At 34.8% G+C, this 16134-nt stretch overlaps 1 protein-coding gene across 6 annotated transcripts in view; it reads left to right on the forward strand.

The window, feature by feature from the left end:
* LOC144972846 (ADP-ribosylhydrolase ARH1-like) overlaps nt 1–16134 on the forward strand; it is a 33482-nt gene that overhangs the window by 11542 nt on the left and 5806 nt on the right. For all 6 annotated transcript variants that reach the window (XM_078914560.1, XM_078914561.1, XM_078914558.1 and 3 more), the window contains exons 4-11: nt 2817–2918; nt 4040–4115; nt 5170–5226; nt 7843–7964; nt 8916–9021; nt 10076–10249; nt 12040–12090; nt 13341–13443. In XM_078914560.1, coding sequence (XP_078770686.1) covers nt 2817–2918; nt 4040–4115; nt 5170–5226; nt 7843–7964; nt 8916–9021; nt 10076–10249; nt 12040–12090; nt 13341–13443 — 791 coding nt within the window. The remainder of the gene's footprint in view (nt 1–2816; nt 2919–4039; nt 4116–5169; nt 5227–7842; nt 7965–8915; nt 9022–10075; nt 10250–12039; nt 12091–13340; nt 13444–16134) is intronic.

Raw genomic sequence — 16134 nt, forward strand, 5'->3', positions numbered from 1 at the left:
TTTCAATTCAAGTGTCGATTACAAGACAATGAATCCGTGGACATCTGATTTTTTGTTTTATATTACTCTTAAAACGATTAAAATTATAACTCACCCTCAATTTCTCTTGCGAAGTTCATAGTTAATCCAAAAAATGCTCTTGAAGTAGTTATCTATATCCCATTACTGAATTTGTTGAAAGTCTGCATAGAGGTTTACTGAAGCTAGCTTCACAATAATCTTGGAATTGTCAATCTTATAAAATCTTACTTTGTACAAATAATTTTCAATAATCCAAATATGAAATTTTAAACATAATAGTTAACTTTATCAAAATGTGTGCATCAGTTGTTTGTTTTAAGATATTGAGAATTTCCCTTATTACTTTTTTTTCGCTTTCTTTGGTGACTGTCCTTGGTTGCGTAGTCGTGGTGATGTATGGAGAATATTTGCTTCCATGATGAGCTTGATTTTTTTAGTGTCACTTTTAAACCACACATTCTTTTGTCCAATTTTCTTATGATTTGGTGACTGGCTTCAGTGCCTTGCTCTCCATGGAGCCCAAGACCAAACCAAATCTGGCCATGAATGGAATGCAATGGTGCTCCAGTATGTGTTGTTTTGAAATGATCATGTTTGTGAAGTGTGTTCTAAAAAAGTGGAGATAATTATCGATGTTTTCTTGTGTCTTGTGTAACTGGGTTCTGTCTTTAGGCCTGGAATGCGAAATGCTATCATGGACAATTTGGTATAGGGTGTTCAGTTGTGTGAATTTAGCTTTGATTTCCCCAGCCAAGTCAATTATTAATAAATTGCATGTGTGTTTGCATGTTTCTTCCACAACAGCTTCTAATAAGGCCCCTCTGACTTCCGCAGTCAAATACTTGTGACAGTGGTTGCCGACAAAGGCCCGACTATGATAGGCTTGGGGTGTTATCTTGTGTCTGGCTAAAATCGCATCCAGACTCGAGCAGATTGGGCCAGATCTTGAACTGAGGGTTTCAAATCCTAATGCATTATAATTCTTTTCAATTTTTTGTACGATAGTTCAAATCTATGTCTGTCCCTGTCTGTACGATTAGGGTTCAAGCATGTTTTTGTGTCTTTCAGTTGTTTTTTCTAATCCCTTCTATGACGCCAATTCTTTCCAAATATTTTCAAACTTTTCCCTCTTTGCGATAGATTCCTGTTATCATCCGTGATAATTCTCATGTCTAACTTGTCTACTGCCTGTTCTAAAAGTCTATGGTGCTTGATGACTATCCCTAACATTATGTGAAGGTATGGAGGTACTGCGTGTGTAAGTTCAATATTTATCAATGGCCATCTCAAGCAATTGTTGAAACTTGGGTGCGTGTTTTTTATCTCCATTATGCTTCTCCATCAAGCATGAGGCGTCTTCCTTTATCCCTTCTAGTGTTCTTTGTGGAAATGGGGTTTCTGCTCTTGAACTAAAATTCGTTTTGGCTGTGTACACCACAGACATGGAAAGGTGCCTTGGGGACCTGACAGACCGTACACTTTGGTCAGAAACTCATAATCACCATTGATGAAAATAACAGTAGTTTTACCTCTCCATCTTAAATTGTTCTGAATGTCATTGATCTGGGGCTCTATCTTCTCCATCATTAGTTCTATATTTCCGTAACTGTCCTTGACATATGCCAGTCCTATCACTACGGTATTTGTTGTTGTGTTTGGTTTGCCTACATTCAAAAGCTGCATGGTCAATTTGAATGAGTCCTTTCCGTGGTCCCCACCAAACTTAACCCACACTTCATCACCTGGGATGGTGTCACTGTGTGATGAAATGAGATCATTACCATTGTATGAATCTAAAAGACCCTCTAACAAAGTACTGATATCATTGACGAAGGCAAATGGTTTTTCGTTTGTCAAGTCTTCGTCTCCAATAAAATTCATGCTTTCCACGGTCACCATATTCCCGTTATTTCTTTTGATGCACTTCAACTGGCTCCTTCATTTTCCATCTTTATTCCCCTTCCTTTCAGAAACTTTCGTTGTTTCCTGACTTGTATCCAGGATAATCCCATGCATTCCTTCATTGCCAAAGTGTCATCATGGGGAATGAATGCTTTGTCCTTCATGCCAGCACGCTCAGCTTAATTGCATTATTTATGTATTTTGCAGTCTTGAAATTTATCAGTATTATCAGACAGCAGCAAAGAAAATCATATTATTATTTGAATTTAAATTTTTTATTTGTGCTTAAATGGATAGCTTACAACACATTCCATTGGTCTTTCATGTGAGCCAGATGAAAGGCGCCTATCTTCAGAGTTCTTGGTTTGAATTACTGCCAATTTTTATAGGCGGTTTTCCCGTCACTTTTTTAATATTTGTTTCTGATTATGGGTCCATATGCCTGAATGGTAAGACACAAGACTTGCAAGCAAATGGGCCAGCTGACCCCTCCATTTATTTGGTCGTGAATGGATAACTGGGTCTTAAAGATCTAGTCGAAGGTATTTTGCGAGAGACTAGCATCTTATCCAATGGACAGCAGTTGCTACCATCTGCCTGTTGCTTCATTTAAAGTTAATGCCACATAAGCTAGGATAATCTCTGTGCTTATTATGATGATGTTCTTTTGGGGAGGGGCTGTTCTTTTTTTTTTGAGGGGGGGGGGATGTCTTTTTATTTATTTAAAAAATATTTTTAAAACAATTTTTTAAAATCTTTTCGAGCTGTAGATTGTACACCCTTTTAAAAAATACATTTTGATATGTATTTCCTTTAAATAGAGTCTTTTATTTTATAACTGATATCTTATGATTTTATAATATACTTTTATATAAATGCTAATTTCCCACCAGCTTTGGTTGATGATAATAGTCAAAAGGACCGTGGAATAATGTTTCTGAAATTGGCAGATCATTACAAAAAGTGTATGCATGACATGACTGGAAGAGCACCTGGTGAGTTCAAGATTACTTTATAAAATGCCATTTATTTTATAGAAATGCCCTTTCTTTGTTTTTGTTTTTATTTTCTGGTTTTTTTTTCATGTTTCTCTGTTTACTTTTCTTGAACAAGAACCAAGTCAACTGAAATTTAACTTTACTACCACTTGCTATTTTATACACCTTTTCACCACTTGTGGGTCTTCTTTACCCAGATGTCAATGTCTTAGCAAAGTGTATGACATGGTAATGATAGATATCGTATAAGTGGTGATCCTGGTTTTATTACTTAGCTCTTAGAACAAAACTACCAGCATTTTAAAACTGTTTATAGTATACTTTCGGACAAACAAAACTGTTTGACACATTGAGGAACGGGGGTCACGATAAATCAGTTGGTAGAGCATTTGCTATTCACACAAAATGACCAAGATCAATCCTGGGTGTTGTCGAGATTTTTTCTGACCCCTCTGTCCACCCAGCAGTAATTGGGTTTCCAGTTCTGTTAGATCTGGTGGAAGTACTTTGCGATAGACTAGTGTCCTATCCACAGTCTTGCAAGCAATTGCTATTATCCGTTTTATGCTATAGAAACCGGGCTAAACTCTGGCTACATGGGCCTAATGACTCTGAAGGATTAATTAATTTTTTTTTTTACACTAAGGAACATTTATGAAAGCTTTCTCTCAAATCTTTATCATTATGCTGTTTAGATATAAAAATACAGTCTTGAGAACCTAGTCCGGATTTCAAAAGGTTTGGATACTTTGCCACTATCAAAAGGGCCATGGACAGTGGCTTCATCGAGCCGAATTGTATGATCTCGTCTCGCCATATGCACAAATTGCTCCCTTCATGATGGGAAGCTTTGAAAAGTTTGAAGGGACTGTAAAGAGGTCTTTTATCCTCCAATTAGTCTCCCTTTACAATGCTTCATATAATGACGATAATAATAGGATGAAGGAGGAGGAGGAGGAGAAGAAGAAGAAGATGAAGAAGTATAAGAAGAAGAAGAGTAGGAGAAAGAAAAGGAGGAGGAGGGGGAGAAGAAGAGGAATAAGAATAAGAATGGCAATAATAAAGATAATAATGCTATGGCTACAGTTGAATGATTCGTTGTCCTCTTACTTGACCAGGCAATACTTGTATGATGTGGGTCCACAAACTGAAACCGTTGATTGCTAAAGGATACCAGATCCCATTTAACCCAAGGTTAGATGTCAGTTTTTGATTTTTGTATTTATTTAAGTTAATTAATGATATCATACACTATCTCTTTCACACGAATGAGTCACGTTGTTGTAGAGATGAGATCTTTGACTCATAACATGACCTAAAATAAGTCCAAAGGTCTAAAGTGATAATTAGACACATTGACTATATGACCATAAGAAAGGCATTTTGCTTACAGTTTCCTTTGTTATTCAGGCAGTGTTTGCATAGCTGGGTCTGTTGCGTCTGGTGAAAAGTACTTTGCAATTTATTTATTTTTTAAAATGAATAAATATAAATATCTTGATCATTTATATGGTGCATTATCCACTAAATGTTCTCAGTGCTTTAAAGGGGCCCTAGCCAACAACAAAACTTCACACCAAGGAAGGGACATGTCGCCTGTAAGGCGAAATTACATTTCTTTTTGGACACTGACTATGCTGTTAATGGCCAGATACTCATTTTACACCTGAGTTTGTTGAGAGAATGTGAGTAAAGAGCATTTTCCAAGGACTTTGCACTGCACAGAGAAGGGTCGAACCTGGGACCCACTGGTCTGAATGCGAGTTTCAGACCATAAGACTACAAAGCTGCACTTAGTTTAGTGGTCTATCCAAAGGGTGGCAAGTTATTGCTTCTCCACTGCTCATTTAACGCTACAGACTATGGGATAAGCTCTGGTTTCATGGGCCTTATAGTTTTGTAAGACTTCTTTATACTTTACATTGACACGTAGAATGTCCCCAGGATAACAATGAAATTGAAAGTAGACAATTGAAATTATATAGTGTTAATATAGTTATTGTTTAAGTTTTATTTTTTTCTCTCTTTTCTAATGTCTGAAAACGTTGCATTTTTATTATCTCATTACTTAGCGAAGTGAACCAAGATGATACCTTTTACATGTGGACAGGTATAGAAAAAAAATCAAAAACATTTTGCATCTTATTAAAAAACCAGGGACCCAGCTGATGTATAGCCTTTATGTCTACTAAGATAGTAAAAAACAGATATTATTTTCTTTTTTCTCTTTTTTTTTTGTTTGTTTCAGGGGTGGTGGCTGCGGAGCTGCAATGAGATCTATGTGCATTGGCCTCAGATATCCTAAGTAAGGATATTATTTTTTGTTTTGCTTTGTCTTGTTTTGTTGTTTTTTTAATCTTTTCTTTTTATCCCAGAAATGTCCTCATAAGAATATAATACATATTTTAAAATAGAAAAAAAAACTCACATATTATTTTCATTTATATACATATATATATATATATATATATATATATATATATATATATATATATATATATATATATATATATATATATATATATATATATATAAAATAGATATATGGGAGGCGAAGTGGCTGAGTGGTTAAGGCACTGCACTGTGACCTGGAAGGTCCCGGGTTCAAGCCCCGCTTCAGGCACTTTCGTTTTTTTCCTTGAGCAAGATTATTAACCCCCAGTTTGCTCACTTGGACAACATGGGTGATTCTTTTGACATCAGACATCTTGTTTGATGAATTGTCTATACAGTGCACTATGGATACGTTGACGTTGCTTAGATCGATTTTTACCCAAGTCGATTTTTTTCTTGGTCCCTCCCCCTTCTTCCTATATAACATTAGTAAAAAAAAAAAAAACTCCACATAAGTCGATGTCGCTTAGGTCGATGTTCTTATCACTCATGACCACAATCAAAATCACAAATAAAGAAGAATTTCCATTGGTTAAAAAAGCTACCAGTAAGAATTTTCAATAGTTAAGAATATCCGCGAGCGATTGGCGCACACCAATGTGATGTAGGTGCTTTGCCTGACGCCCCTTGCTCAATGTACATAAGCAGTTTCGAATAACTTTGATATCTCACTTTTTACATCGTCGCAACTTCAAGTTCAAGATTTTTTTTTTTTTTTTTTTAGTTCCCAGGCCATCCTCTGTAATGGTCCTCTTAATTAGTATCAATTTTATCAAGAATTCAAGTCAAGCCTACAACTACAATGGCAAACCTATCGCTAAAAAGAAAGATCCAGCTGATCGATGCATTTGAAAAGTCTGGCACTGGCATGCGACAGAAAATCATCGCAGAAGAAATGGGCATACCAGCTATTTCTGTCTCGACGATTTACAAGAAGTATGACCTTGACCTAGAGGCTCCTACCCTTCCGATTTTTGCGGAATAATTCAACTTAATTGGTCTACATTCCGCATTCAAGGCAAACATTCCGCTTTTCAGCTTTCCAATCGACGAAAATTATTTTTTTAAAATCTCTAGTAAAAAAAAGTGAGCAATGGTCAATCAACACACATTTTGTGTGTCTGATTAGTCCATTCAAAGTGTGTGCAGCTGATGTGAGATAATATTATATTTTTGGAAGGGGGGGTTGACCGAAGTATTTCTTCTATCCCCCTATGTCTGTTTTCCAACATGCTTTCTGTCTTTGTCTTGGAATGAGATTACTTGGTTTTGTCCTGGCCCTGGCTGGATACCCTAGCTGGGAGGGAAACAGTCAAATGTATAGTTAGAGTTTTGGGAGATGATATTTTTTTCCTTGTAAATCATCTCCCTGTTATGCACTGTATTGTTTTGTTTAAATAGTATATATGATTTTTAAACATTTGAGTGTATCCCTCTTCTTAGTTGGGACCTGGGCTTGTGTGTGGATGAGACTTTTAGGTGATCTCAAACTAAGTACTTTGATAGTGTGCTCTTGGAATCTACATCTGTTTTCTATTTGAACAAATTCCCCTTTGTCTTACCTTTTCTTGGGTGCTTTAATTGTAATTCTAGAACTTTTGACTATCCCATTTTCTTCCTTTTTACTGGCGCTGATATGATCTTAATGTGTTGCAAGCGCCGTAAAACCCTTAAAAACAAAAACAAAAACAACCGAAGTATTATTATTGCGTTGACTCCAATGTATGAGGTCAATGACCTAGGTAATATTATATGTTGGCTCCAATCTGTAAAATTATTAAGTACAGTCAGATTCTTTCCCTATTTAATTTTAGCCCTGTATATTTGTGTGCCGGCACGCGCGTTTGTTTGATTAGGTGTGTGTTGAGGGGAGGAGGTAGGAGGGTCCTGACAAGGTTAAATCCATCCATTCAATGCTTTGCTCTGAGACTGCCAGGACCTGTGTGTCCTCTATTATTATTATTATTTGACCCCCTTTTTACTCTTTACATAATCTGCACATTTTTACACATTTTATATTTTATCATTTGAGTACTTTTGGATTGTCTATTACATTTTCTGTTGCAAAGCATGTCATAGTCAATAACAGTAAGTTGATTCCGCTTTTTTATCTCAAATTCCGCTTTTTATGTATTCTGATTCCTCTTTGGGGCTATTGGAGGTAGGAGCCTCTGATGACCACTACAGGACCTCTACTTCTCAGGTCAATTCAACGCAACCAAGCAACGTCAGTGAAAAGCGCGTCATGAAGGGACATATTCTAGATTGGCTTGCTTTGTTCACATGCATTTTTGCTCATTTGGTTACACTCCGGTTAAGTTGATTTTCGGTTAAGTCGATTTTTTTCACGGTTCCCCTGGGCATCGTCTTATCCGGAGTCCACTGTATTCCTTCATGGAATGCCTAGTCAACGATGTCGTATGATGTCGTGGCGGAAGGGCATAATTTATATATATATATATTATTGGCAGTTCGTAATAACACTTTCTTTCCTTTCTTTCTTTTAAAAAAACTTTTGTTGCTTAAGTCCCAGTGAATTGGATGATCTAATAGCAGTCAGTGTCGAGTCTGGTAGAATGACACACCACCACCCAACAGGCTATTTGGGAGCTTTAGCATCTGCCTTGTTTACTTCATATTGTGTTCAAGGTAAGCATCAATGAATGTTCAATCAAAGGGAAAAAAATATTATCATCCAAATTGTACGATTCTTTTTAGTCTGATGAAGAATACAGCTGATGAAGCTTTCTCTACAGAAGAAACCTTCATTATCCATGATGTGCAGGTGATAAAGCAATGATTAATGTATCAAAAAACTTATTGTTAGAGACCAAATTTTTTTTCTTTCTTTTTTTTTTTCTTTTTTTTTTTTTTGGAGGGCGGGGGGGGGGGCGGGGGATACTACAAAGCAAAATCAGCATGTTTCAGATGTGGTTAAATATATCCTCAGCATTGTCTCGTTTCAAAAAACAACTTATCAGCGAAGTATTCACATCAATAAAAAATAAATGCTTTTCATGTGAGAGGGTACAATATCCAAAAAATTTGGAGAGTCTCATTCAGAATAAGTGCAGCAATGTCTCGATTATAAGTTAATGCTGTTTAGTCAACTGTATCACATTTAGCTTACCTCAGATTTCCAGTATTTCCCAGTCAAATATCCTTCTTCCATGTATCATTTTTTTCAAACAGAGATTTATAATTCAATTCTGAAAGTTTCATCATTGCATACCAAGAAAGAGTGCTGTTGTCAAGATGTCTTTGTCCTTCATGACATCATTAGAAAAATTAGTAGAGCTATTGGACAAGTGAAAGATTTATCTCAGGATCAGAAGCGTGAAACTGACAGTAACAATTACTTCTTACCATCTGACATGGATGCATGTCTATGACAGAGAGAATTTTCTATCGTATATAACTATAGACTGAGCTACTTAACCATTGCAGGATGGACAGGAAAAAATTGTGCTCTGAATACGGTTTTGTTTACATATGAGTCACGTGTTCTACAAGTTTTACTAATGTAAATGTTCAGGCTTCATGTTTCTATTGAAAAATACAAATGTGATACTTAGATACACAATTACCTTTGTCTTGCAGGTATTAACCCCATAAGCTGGGGTAAAGGCCTAATGGAAACTCTTCCCTTGGCTCTCAAGTATGTGGAGTCAACGGGCCATTGTGCTGAAGAGAACAAGGAAGCGTGGTTTGTTTACCACTCTCTCTCCTTTTTTTTTTACTCCTACCCCTTACATGCTTCTTCCTCCTTTTTACCCTTGAATCTGCCTTTAAGGATTCCTGATCTTCTTTTGAAATGTGCACAGAATATTTAATTTTTTTTTTAAATGTTGTATTTCTGAAGTATTTACCAAATAAATATTTATGGACTCCAACAGTCATCACAACAGTTTTGATTATCATATTTTAAAAAATGAAATGCCTAGAAAAACCCATCTCAAAACTTTTATTTATTGTGAATTTCACAACTGAAAACATATTGGTTTGTAATTGCTTAAACGGAAATTAATGAAATTCAAAACAGATTGATTAATGCCTCTGTAATAACTTCTTTTAGTAATTTTCTATCTTGCAATGTAATTGAAGATAACATCATTGAAAAGCTTTTTACTTTTCAACATTTTGAATGCAGCATTTTTGAAAGCTCAATTTATAGAACATTTAACTTGTATACTTGAGAAGCTAACGCATTATGGATGTCACGTATTCTGCATAGCATCTTTCCTTTCTGACCATATCCAAACAGTTACCAATACAATACTAAATGTCATCACCCATTCCAGTCTTACAGGGTGTCTCACAAAGAATGATCCTCTGTCCATTTTTCTTGAAATCTCCAAAGGTCCAATAATGCATCTTGTCATAGATGACAGTCTCTTAAACATATGACCTCTGACAAGACCTGAACAAATTTCAAGACTGGGAGAAGGAGTTGAAAATGGAATATCTTTCTAAGAAATGTAAATTTCACACATTAGTAACAAAGTTAACAACACATCAGTGGTGACAAAATACGCTGAAAAAAGTTGTGAAACACCAAGGAGTAACATTGTATAGCAAATTTATCACCTCTGTCCGCGGAGCAAACCAGAAACCAAGCTTCCTCCTTCTTAACCATCCATCATTTCACAAGACACTGAGGACTGCTTTTTTTTTAGGTGTGACTCAGTTTTTGTTATTTAAGTGTAGAGCTAAATGTATTCATCGACTATTTCCAAAACTCATATTTTCTTATGTTATAGGGGCTACTTCACAGAGCAATGGGCGAAATACCTGAAACTTAGAGGGTTAGAGAATGGAACTGATTGTCCCATCTTTCCTGACGAATATGACTTTGATCAACGTGATAAGTTCTACAAAAGTGTCAGTTTTTCTGGGTGGGGTGGATCAAGTGGACATGATGCCCCTATGATAGCGTAAGGAATGTTGTTTTTTTCTCTGACTAATCTTTTGAGCTATAAAATAAATGTTTTACTCAATATTACAATGTATATCACACTGATGTATAGCAACATTAAAAAATCCTTCACTTTGGTCAAAATAGACTTTGCAATTTTATTGAAAAGAGATAACCTACAAAATTTTCTGACTGTTATACCTTCTATTTCATCAAGATATCTAAATTCTAGCTAACGATTTAGTGTTTCGGCGGTGCATGAGTATCAAATATTGAAAATGAGAAAAAAAAAAGTATTTTAAGTAAGGCATCATATTTTTTTTTTCATATTCTACAATATTTCTTGAACAAAATCAAATCAGATAAACCCATTCATGTTTTTTAACACTCATCATCATAGTTTGTCGCTCCAACATCAAACCCACTTCACAGCATCAGGGGAGCAGACTCTTAAATCATTCATGATCAGTACAGCTGGGCCTATCCTGGCATTCTATAAGGATGTGCTCCATCTTCTGCTCTGGGCATCCACATGTACATAAACTAGTCTCTTAACACTAATTGACAAATAATGTACATTTTTTTTAAAAAGTAGTTAAATTTACTTATCATCGTGCATTTGGAAGGGGGTGGGGTGGAACTAATAATGCTTCTCTAGATCTCCAAAATTAGCGATATATATAAATGTTAAACATATATTAATGTTACAAAATTATTAAATGAAAACACTTATACTGTAAGAACTCATTTGAAATCTGTTTAATATCAAACTTCGATGATTTATAAAGGCAAATCCGACAATCTCATATTCAATTTTTGACCTCAGTTGCTCATAGTTCAAAATGGCTATTTGCGACCTGAGCTGGGTTTTCTCATGATGCCACAAACCAGGTTACTTTTTTCCCAACTAATGTGTAATCAGCTTTTATCATTTCCTATCATACAGCTTGAGAGTGGATAATGTTTCAATTACATTTGTCCTCAAATCTGTTTGTTATTGTTTTATCAGCTAGAATTGATGAAAATACAGCTAAACATGAGCGATACAGATATGCTGCCTGAAACGATCAGTCTTGAACAAGATTATAATGGACAATGAATATTTAAAGGTTTTGTTTCAAAATATTAAATAAAAATTAACATTTCACCTTTCCTCTTAATCAATGCAACGAGAACAAAAATGATAGAAAATATAGTAAAAAAGATAAATACTGTGGTTTCTCTTTAAAAGCACCCTGGTTTTAACCACGATACAACTATAAACATTGGGCATGGAACATAATTCTTACCGTATCAATTTACTCCTTTTTAGACATGCTCACCAAAATGGACTCTGCTTATAAGCATGCCCATTTTTCTGTCTGAGTTTTTATTTTTTTTATTTTTCAATTTTGATCAGTAAACATTCAGTGATGACAATCTTCCATGGAATCCACTTATAAGCACAATATGGCAAGTTCTGCTTGGTTCCCAAGGACTAACTTATAAAAGGAGACCACTGTACTGCTGTTATATTGAAAATCAGCTGAGGTGACACCAAGATAATCCAATCCATTTGATTTTCAAAAATGGGAAAAGTTACACCAACTGAGGTTATAGCTCAATATGAATTAGGTGGAGCTGTCATGTCATGGCTATTAAAGGAAAAATTATTTCTCTTGTGAAACTCTATGTTACTGATTTGCTTAACATTAAAATTTGGTTGTGGAGTATTTCTCAGGTCAAATCTGGCAGAGATATATCTTTTAAAAAGGAGATTAAATAATTTTATACATTGTGAGTTCTAATAGGTCTTTTGTTCATTTCCAGATATGATGCCTTTCTTGGATCAAAGGGAGACTGGTCAGAGCTGTGCAAAAGGTTAATGAATATTTGAGTAAAGCATGTTCCTCAAATTGTTCAATAAACCGTTTATTTTTTAAATTGCTACAAATATTTGATAAGGGTGCGGGGAAATATATCACTTATTTCAAAGGTATATTGATAACAATTAATTTATGACTCTTATTGTCAGGCACAAAGTGAATATCAGAAAATGACACATGTTTCCCTTTTGGTTTTCCTTCCTGTTGGCTCACTATTAGAAGCTGTTTTCTTGTTATGAAAATGGTTTCTAGAGTAACACCTTTTTTTTTCAACGGTACCTTTGAGATCATTTGATTTAGTTTGATCTTCTGTAATAGCCTGTGATAACAGCATAAACCTTCTACAACAAGTTGCATATAGCATAATCCGTCCCATTGAGGTCAGGACATGATTAAAATCATTTTTAACCAGGCTCTCAAAACATTACTATGTGAGGGTAGGCGTGAGTTTTAAAAGTGAGTCCAAAATCCTAAATTATTAATTATTAATAAGATTAAATGTAGTTTCTTAAACTGCAAAAGACTAAAATTTGGTGTTTTTGATTATTTTAACAAATTTACTTTTCCACATCTACTTCCCTCTGACCTAAAACCCGATTTAGACAGCGTGTCATATTTGTCCCATTTTTCTGTCTTGACAATACTTTATATTGTATCTGTCATGAAGCTGAAAACTTTAAATCTTTGTTTATTTTTGTAGACATTTATAAAATAGAAGTTTGAGTCATTAGCCAAATGGAAAATTGTTTCAATGAATAAATTTTGAAAGACAATGAGGCTAGAAGAGATATTTGATATCTTTAAATATCAGGTAAAAGCTAGATATCCAGGTTACAATTTAATTTCAAGTAAATCCAATCATATACAGGTTGTGATTTTCTCCATTACTAATCTCTGGAAATTCAAGAAAAGCTATAAATAGCTGTGAACACAAATTGCGCTAATTTGCATTGCATTTGTATGTTATTATTAAATGTATTTTTTTATGCACCTTACAACAACGACAAAAATTCATGTTTTTCATTTGTTTTTAAGTTTGTATAAAGCTTTACATATTATTGTGGTTGAATAACATAAATGTAATTTTCCTAAATGTTATACATGATTCCAGCAGCTGCAGGTCATTAAAGTTTGGGCTATTCATTTGCTCATCCAATATTTAGGTATTGTAACCGCTGTTAAACTCCTAAAAACAAAACGAATATCACAGAAATTATCAACATTTCTTTTGATATTTTGATACAGGGGGTTGTTCCACGGAGGTGACAGTGACAGTACAGGAGTGATAGCTGCTTGTTGGTTTGGTGTGATTCATGGATGGGATGGGGTGTCCCCAAACAACTATAAGGTGAGTGACTGTTAAATTGTTGAGAAAACTGGATGCAGGAATTGATGTAAGATAAAGATCTGAAAATGAGTGTATAAACGGTGCCAGACAAAGCAAGAAAGACAAATACAAGAAAAAAAAACATCCCAAAAAAGCAGTCTTTGTGAACTGAGGATCGAACCTCAGACATCATGATTACCTGTCAAATGTGGTACCATTACACCACAGATCACTGCGTGGCATTTCCCCCTCTGAACGGTATTTCAGAGACGGTCAACTCGACCCCATAAGTGAGGTCATTCCATGGGTGGAAGAGGTAGCGGTCAGGGGGAAATCTGTGATGCCGCTGATGGTAATAAATTGCTGCAATATCTCATGGTATTACTCAGTTGCTAACATGAATATGAAATTTTTTTCCTCACCACAAGCAAAGCAAGGGTTTCTTTCATCATATGCCATGGTTGATAATAATGTATCCTCTTAAGGCTGCTTATAAGAGATGTGTCAATTTTGTGATTTTTGAGCTATCAATGAAATTCATTTGTAGTAATTTGCATATTGCTAATTTAATTCACATCAGCAAAAATTGATTGAAACAAGTATCAGTATTCCAACAGTATTTTATGTTAAGAATTATGTCCAAATATCAGTTTAGGAATAAAATATACACCATTAAACAAAAATGTTATTAATCTTGTTTTTTTTTAATGCATTTAACTGACTTAAATATGTAGTTTTGGGTACACTTGATTGAAAGCCAACTTTTCAGTGGCTTGGTGACTGTTTTCTATACGTTAATCCCTTAAGATTCAATACAAAATTTGAATTTTGTATGAATGCTAGGCATTATTGTTAGAAGATATATGCTGCTTTTGAGTGGTTGTCTCAGGAAATTGCTGTCTCAATAGTGTCATGTCGATATCAATGTTTGATTGTGTTTCATTTATTGTTTCTTTATTGATTGGCCCGTTGTGCTAGATTGCTTTATGTACTTCACTAAAGGCTCCATTAAGGTCATTGAAATTCATCTTAAGTACTCGTATTTTTGCGTGTTGAATAAGTAATACAATGTAAGTTCAAGTTCCCCTTTTGTGCACAAGTTAATGTACTAACTTTTTCTAGACTGGTGCATCCAGATATATGTGGCAGTGATTTCCCATGAATTAAATGACCTTTCTGTGGTATTTCTGTGGTGTTGTACTGATTTGATTCTGATTGTTATTCAATTGTTTTATCTCTCAATTTGACTGCCTGGGAGTTCAATGGTATATCAGCTGACTTTATAAGACAATGACTAAATGTGCGTTTTTGGAGGAAAAGAGATGATTCCATGTAACCTGTATGCACAGTGTGATTCCTTTTGGATGGAGTTGGTCAATAAAGAGAAAGAGGTCGCTACTTGGAATAAACTGTATTATGCTCTCATAATTTTGAATCTCTTTTAACAACATACTGTCTCTGTTTGTTTCGGCAAATCATTTAATTTAACTGTACCCGTGCCTAGTGTTAGTTGTAATTGATGATTAATATTGCAATAATAATGCCCAGTAACCTTGTTGGGTGATTGATTTTGTTCTTGTAAAGAGATCATACTTTATACGCAGATTGGTAGTAAATTGAGATATTGAAATCATACACAATATTGGTTTTTAGTTTTTACTGGTCAATAAAATCTTATCCAAATGTTTATTCTCATGCTATTTTACCACATAATGACATAAATCATATCAGTTTACTGTTATGACCAACAAAAATGTTTGAGATGAAAGGAAATGGTAAAAAAATAGACAAAACTAACAAAACCAAGAAGAAATCAAGAAAATCAACTGCCAATGTGATAATAATGCACAGGAACATAGATGCATTTATGCACTTTTGATATTTATTAAACCTCACAAGGTACTGCTCATTAGTTTTGAATAACAATTTTTTAAATTTAAGTGCACTAAAATTTACAAGCACTTAAAATTAGATCCACATTTTGCGATATTTAAATAAAACTATTAACCACAAGAGTGTCAAATTTGCACTGATGTTTAGAAAGACAACTGATTTTTCAAATCAAAATAATAAAGTGAAAGAGGCAGTTATTGTTTTCCCGCTATTCCAACATATTATAGGACCATAATATCCATAATTACCCCCCATTGAACATGGCACTGCCTGATACCAGTTAACTTCCAATGACCTCACACAAGTAGCTATCGGGGAGGGTTAATGGCCTCTTGGGAGTTCCATCTGAAAAAGCGATGATTTCAATGATTTCACGCAGGGAAAGATTACCCAATATATTTAATGCCTATATTCTTCACAAGAGTACGCATTTTCTGCTGTGAACCCTCGCTTGCATCACACAACACAAATGTTGAACATGAACTGACAAGGATGAAGGCATTAGAGCAGCTCCATATTTATTTTTGAAAATATCAAATTGAGAAATTAGGGAGCAGGCGCTGGTGTAAGATAAAGATCTGAAAAGTGTATATGAAATGTATGGGATGTTTTTATTTTTTTTATATTTTTTTTTTTCGTTGTTGCTTTGTCTAATACTGTTTCATACACACTTTTCAGATCTTTATGTTAATTTCTTACTTGGTCAGGGTATTGACTGAGATTGTGGCTGTTTGATGAGATGGTAGATGATGGTAATGGTGGTAAAGTATACGTTGATGACTTGAATGACTATGGTTACGATAGAGTGGTAATGTTGAA

Source organism: Berghia stephanieae, chromosome 5 (genome assembly GCF_034508935.2).
Source record: "Berghia stephanieae isolate SIO BIC M18660-M18661 chromosome 5, UCSD_Bste_1.3, whole genome shotgun sequence".
NCBI lineage: Eukaryota > Metazoa > Mollusca > Gastropoda > Nudibranchia > Aeolidiidae > Berghia > Berghia stephanieae.